Source organism: Oncorhynchus mykiss, chromosome 10 (assembly GCF_013265735.2).
Source record: "Oncorhynchus mykiss isolate Arlee chromosome 10, USDA_OmykA_1.1, whole genome shotgun sequence".
Lineage (NCBI taxonomy): Eukaryota > Metazoa > Chordata > Actinopteri > Salmoniformes > Salmonidae > Oncorhynchus > Oncorhynchus mykiss.
The window spans coordinates 41,472,585-41,479,490 of NC_048574.1; the positions used below are offsets into that span (position 1 = coordinate 41,472,585).

General features: G+C 39.7%; 1 protein-coding gene across 1 annotated transcript; it reads right to left on the reverse strand.

Annotated features, from left to right (window-relative positions):
- Positions 1-2,402: 2,402 nt before the first annotated feature.
- On the reverse strand, positions 2,403-3,395 carry LOC110533111 (trace amine-associated receptor 13c-like). Its single transcript, XM_021617205.2, has one exon. It carries the CDS (start codon positions 3,393-3,395, stop codon positions 2,403-2,405), a length of 993 nt encoding a protein of 330 aa, XP_021472880.1.
- Positions 3,396-6,906: the final 3,511 nt, after the last annotated feature.

The window sequence follows — 6,906 nt, forward strand, 5'->3', positions numbered from 1 at the left end:
ACATTACATTCAAATATAAGTATACTATCATGTATATCAAATAATATAATTTCATTATTTTGGCGCAATAAGATTTGATACTGTTACATGAAATCATAATCATTGCTTGCTGTACCAGCGATTTGGAGAGGTGGGAGTTGAATCTACACTAATTTATGCATTTTTTATTCCCATACATTACCGATACTGTATTTCACAGCCTAAGTTGATGTATGTTCATATGGGCAGGCCGATGTTTAGCCACTTGCATAAGCGAAACATTGCCAGAGCAAAACGGTTGAGTTAAGGGGGCGTGCAGGCTGGGCTTGTGTAGTTGGGGGGGGACTCCATCAGCGTAATGAAGGCTGGGCACACCCTCAGACACAGAGCACTCTACAGAATTACACAGCAGGAAAAATTACCCTGGTGGGTCAGGGATCAATTGATTGGACAGCTGGGGCACTGCCAGAATGAGGTGGTAAACATTGATAATAGTTTAACAGTTTTCCTGATTTGGCCTCATTTTAGATTTGGCTAATTAAGAAATACTAGCTGCCAAGAATGAAGTAAAATGTGAGTTATTTTCAGGGTGTGGTTTGATGGGTGTCTCTTGTATGCGGTCTCTTGTATGTGGTTAGCTTTAGCCAGCTCGTGTGTGACTGTGGCAAAGTTGGTTTGAATTTGGATAGCCAGGCTCTGGGGATAGTTAGGAACCATAAAAAATTACACAATGTAAATGTGCTAATATTTTTATATGAATTTAAAAAATTTACAGTTGGTTTGAGGTTTTTAAGTCATTGAAATTTGGAGCTACTGACCTTGTACATTTTGTAATTTACTGATGGTCCCTAAATAGCCCCACAGAGATATCGAATGTCAAACCAAATTAACCATGGGCATTGAGGCTGGATGAATTGAGGCTGTTCTGAGGGCAAAAGGGGTGGAAGGTGTTCCTAATGTTTGTCCCACTGTGTGGGAAAGATGCTGTCCACAGATAAGTCCTTAGAAACAAATGTGCTGGGCTATTAAATAATATTAGTAAAGAACAAGAAGGCCCGTACACTGTTAAAGCTCCCAATTCCCTGCTTTATTGACAACGTTTTCCATTGAAAACGGATCTTCGTCAGGTCAAACAGAGTTACTCACATCCCAAAACATACACATTTAACCTCACATAACCATTGTTTTTGCACCCACCAAAAACAATCTCTAACAATGTAATAACAATGAGATGGGTACACGTAATAGTTGCAGAAAATAAGATGCTGTCCATGTCTTGTCATATATATTTAGGAGTGTAGTTCATTGTGTTGCCCATAGGATGGCACTGTTGCAGTATGTTACTTGACTGGATGCACCGATCAGTGATATATATGTATGCCATGCAAGGCCATAATCAAATGTTTACTTCCCTGTTAGTAATTTGGTAGCTTGTCAAATTCATCATGCATCTTGATACATCCTGCATACATCACAATTTTGATTATTAGAATTAAAAAAAATGTAACCTTTATTTAACGAGGCAAGTCAGTTAAGAACAAATTCTCATTTACAATGACGGCCTACACCGGCCAAACTCGGACGACGCTGGGCCAATTGTGCACCGCCCTATGGGACTCCCAATCACAGCCGGTTGTGATACAGTCTAGTGACGTCCCTAGCACTGAGATGCAGTCTTAGACCACTGCGCCACTTGGAAGACACTTTTTTAATCCAGTTTGGTCAAGTAAATTACCGGAAAATACCTTTTAGGTGTGGTTTCTATAATTTAACACAATATAAAAGAAAATTCAAAGTCAAACAGCTAAGTTGCACTTATACTAACTCAATGATCAATAGCTAGCATACAGTACAGCTTCATTTTGATCATCTACACGTATGTAACCAACAAAAGCAATACATATGTCTGTGAGAGTTCACTTTGCGTTTTGTCATTCTGATTACACTTTTCCCTGTCTAGAAATCTGTCTGACTCTACTGAATGAATGGCACCACGGTGCTGTGTGTCTGTTATTACATGGCTAGTATTTTAAAGCCATCTCTTTCTCTACATCATAATGATATCCTTGCATTAAAACTTGTTGTCCAAATATAATAAATTGCTGAGGGAAAATTACACTGTTGAGTCATTCAGAATGTTGTATTGGAGCTGTAACCACACTAAATCCAACACACACTTGAGTTGTTCCTGTTGTCATTTTTTAATGACACAGAACAACAGCTGTCCTTAGGATACAATGTCAACATTCTTAGTAAACCTGCAGTGCTGTTTTCTTTTACAGTATAACCAACCGATTGAATTGGGCCCTAAGTCATCAATACAAACATGCAGCAATAAGCAATAACATATATATTACATAACTTTCTATAGCACAACATACAGTGTGTACCTACAAGGCCACTCTGTATTTAAAAAAAAATATCTAACAATTTTCTGGAAAGAGATTTATTAAGGAGGATGAGGGTGCCAGGATATGTAAGGTTAAGATGTGTCTTACTGCTGTTTTGAACCATGGGTAAAACAATGCATAGATCAGAGGGTTAAGGAATGAATTAATGTACACAACCCAGGAGAGAAATGCTATGATGACATCTGAATGTGCCAGGTAGTCCTCAGAAAGTGAACCAACGTAATATGTGATCCAACCGACGAGGAACACCGATAACACAACCCCCAGTGTTTTGGTTGCCTTACTCTCTGACATCTTGATCCTGGTTGTGATATTCATCACTTTTACTTGAATTCTTGCCACTTTGAAAATGTTCATGTATAAGCATATAATAACAGAACAAGGTGCAACAAAGGAGACAAAAAGGTCAATAATTCCCCATGTAAAACTGATAATCAACACACATTCTCCATGGCAGTTCTTGTGTGCCTGAGAACGATACCATTGACCATTACAGTATAGAATAACAAGATTATATATAAAAGAAAATATCCAGGTTAGGAATATAGAAGTCACTGTTTTTCCAATAGTTATTTTTGAAATGTAGAGTAAAGGATCACAAACAGCAACATATCTGTCAACAGCTATGATGACTAAATTGTATAGAGATGCAAAAATGACAGAGAAAACAATCCCATGAAAAACTGAACACATTGTTTCACCAAGATACCAGCATGACTCGATGACTTTGATGCCCTCCACTGGAATCACAACAATCCCAACCAGGAGATCTGACACAGCCAGAGAGAGGATGAGCAGGTTCGTTGGAGTGTGGAGCTGCTTGAAGTGAGAGATGGAGATGATCACCAGCAGATTCACAAACACTGTGAATGATGACACAGAGAAAAAAAAAAGGTGCATGAGTATATTTTCTGCTATGGATCGCTCCTCCTTAACGCAAGACGAGTTGTGGAGAGGAAAACAGTATTGTACTGCTTGATATCCATCCACTTCACTGAACGCCATTGGGAAGTAAAAACACTGTTCTTTTCAATTGAGTGCAATGAATCAAGTGTTATTTCTTAGTGTAGATTCATAGTGTATCTGATCTAAATAATAAACCAAACTGTGCAGAGCAGCTTTATTTATATCTGAGTTAGATATAGGAGTGTGTGTGTGTGGGGGCGGTACACCCATTGGAGCCCAGCCCTCTTATCTATTATATTGAAGGAGATTGCTGATGTATAATGAGCTACAGTAAAACAAAACATCTTGGCATGAACCTAGAACTTGTTGTTGTTGTAGGGATGGTTCATATATATTTTCTAATCTGAGATTTATAATGGCATCAACATAAAAAGCTCCCCAGACCAGATCCCCAGGCCAATATAGCAACCACATGCAGTAAGCACCACACTATTCACCGTGGTGACCACATCTACTGCAGCTCACTCTGAAGAAGAGGACAGAGCCCAGAGACAAGAGGTCAACCAGGTTACCCAATCCCATGACCACATATCTACTGAGACTGAGCCACCCAGACTTCACACCCCTGACTGACCAGGACCGGAGCAAAGTAGAACGAGAAATCAATCCACATCATGTGCCTTACTGAGAGGCCTGACATTACTAGTCCACCCCACGATGTGATGCATCATCTGCACTTCGCCACCACTCTACAGGGTTCTGTGCCACTGGCGAGAATAGGTGTGGTTTTCTACCTGCCGTGGGACCTTCCTGGACTCTGATCAATTTCCGCCACTGCACCCCTCTACTAGCTTGAACCAGAAAATGGCTGCTCATCGTTCGACTTCAGGTTTAGGTTTAGCCACATTTTAGCCACAGAAAAAGCCGGAAACCTTCCCGCTAGCCATGATTGGCTGAGATAATGAGTGAACTGGACATGCCGAGAGATGAGTTTGGATTGGTCTGCCAAAAAGTATGCTTCTGTCTATTTGAGCTGGTCAGTGTGTGTAGGTAATCCTGTCTAATGCAGGTTTTGAAATTTATTGCGTAGTAAAACTGCATAAGAGTTGCTATCCACTTTCTGGAGGACCGAGTTTTGAAATCAGTGGAATTCAAGTATGATAGCTAAAGAGAAGGAGAAAACACCTGTCTCCGGATTACATTTGAAAACTAAGGGCAACCATGGCATCCGTGACAGGAGAAGCATCCATCGATGTTGTATACGGGTAAGAAGGTCTAGCTAGCTACATTTTCAGATATTACACATTTCTAATTTTGACAGAAAGTGGTTTAATTTCAAGTTAAAGTGTACTGTTACCTAGCTGAGGTTAGCTGGCTGTCTCGCTACCTAATGTGATGTATATGATCTTATTATTTGTATCTCAGAGACATTTGCTTGCCTAGTTATAGTCTAATGTTAGCTAGCTAACGTTGAACATGCTTGGTTAGCTACCTGCAGGGTAGTAATGTTATGAGTTGGGATTAGTATCCATTTCAATAGAACGTTACTGCAACAACTGTTGATAGTAAATTCGCTCTGGCTATCTACTCCGATTTCAGATCACGGGTAAGATAGTCGAGCTAGCTTCATTTTCAGATATTACACGTTTCTAATTTTGACAAAGTATTTTCATTTCAAGTTGAAGTGCACTGTTAGCTAACTAGCTTACGTTAGCTGGCTGGCTCGCTAACTAACATTACATGTCTGATCTTATTGTTCGTATCTCAGAGCCATGTGTTTGCCTAGTTATTGCCAATTGTTAGCTAGCTGACATTGAAACTGGTTGGTTAGCTATCTACAAATTCATGCAGGGTAGTAATGTCATGAGTTGGGATTATGGTTCACTATTAAGCTAGCTAGCTAGCTACATTTCTTAACAAAAGACTCCACTATGCAAGTAACCATTTTGGGTGTGTTTGTAAATCAGTCTGGCCATATACTCTCGTCTGAGTGTACCAGAGCGCAGAATAACTGGTGAATATCAGCAAATATTGGCAAAAAAAGTAATTAAATCATTGCCAGCAGCACAGTTACATTCAATAACGCTCTTGATGACATGAAAAGCGCTCAACCAGCTCTGCTAGGGTGATAAAAATGGTCAGAGTTGGTTGTTCTCTCATTTGTGTCTGGAAGTAACTAGCAAGCTAGCCAATGTTAGCCAATTAACTTGTGCTGTTTTTATTATCTGCCTAAACCCTGGCCCAGACCATTCGTAAGGAAATAACACTAATTTACTTAAACTCTACTGATCACTTCATCTCATTATACACAGACGATATTTTACTATATCTAGACAATGTATCTCAATCGCTTCCAAATACATTGAAGATTATAAATAAATTCACCTTCATCTTAGGTTATAAAATTCATTGAACCAAATCAGCCCTACTGCCTCTCAAGACCATGATGGAGGACTCCATCTCTACTTATGGAATCTCAATCGTTTATCATTTAAAATATTTGGTAGTAGATATACACCACATGACCAAAAGTATGTGGACATGTGGTCGCCGAACATCTCATTAAAAAATCATGGGCATTAATATGGAGTGCTTTAACAGCCTCAACTCTTAGATCTTATCTCTCGGGAAGATATCAATTTGTCTCTGTAGATGGTTTGTCCTCTGACAAATCAACTGTAAATTGTGGTGTACCCCAAGGCTCCATTTTAGGACCACTATTGTTTTCACTATATATTTTACCTCTTGGAGATGTCATTCGAAAACATAATGCTAACTTTCACTGCTATGCGGACGACACAGCTATACATTTCGATGAAACATGGTGAAGCCCTGTCCCTGAAGTGGATGGCGGCAAATGTCCTACTTTTAAACTCGAACAAAACAGAGATGCTAGTTCTAGGTCCCAAGAAACAAGTAGATCTTCGGTTGATTCTGACAATTAATCTTGATGGTTGTACAGTCGTATAATAACTAATGTAATAAAACTGTGAAGGACCTCTGCGTTACTCTGGACCCTGATCTTTCTTTTGACGAACATATCAAGACTGTTTCACGGACAGCTTTTCTACGTAACATTAAAAAAATCAGAAACTTTCTGTCCAAAAATTCTGCAGAAAAATGAATCCATGCTTTTGCCACTTCTAGGTTAGACTACTGCAATGAACTACTTTCCAGCTACCCAGATACCCAGATTTTAGTTAGTGCTAAACACGGCTGCTAGAATCTTGACTAGAACCACATTTTTGTATCATATTACTCCAGTGCTAGCATCTCTACACTGGCTTTCTGTTAAGACTAGGGCTGATTTCAAGGTTTTACTGCTAACCTACAAGGCATTACATGGGCTTGCTCCTACCTATTTTTCCGATTTGGTCCTGCCGTACATACCTACATGTACGTTACGGTCACACGACCCAGGTCTCCTTACTGTCCATAGAATTTCTAAGCAAACAGCTGGAAGCAGGGCTTTCTCCTATAGAGCTCCATTTTTATGGAATGGTCTGCCTATCCATGTGAGAGACGCAGACTCGGTCCCGACCTTTGTCTTTATTGAAGACTCATCTCTTCAGTAGGTTCTATGATTGAGTGTAGTCTGGTCCAGGAGTGT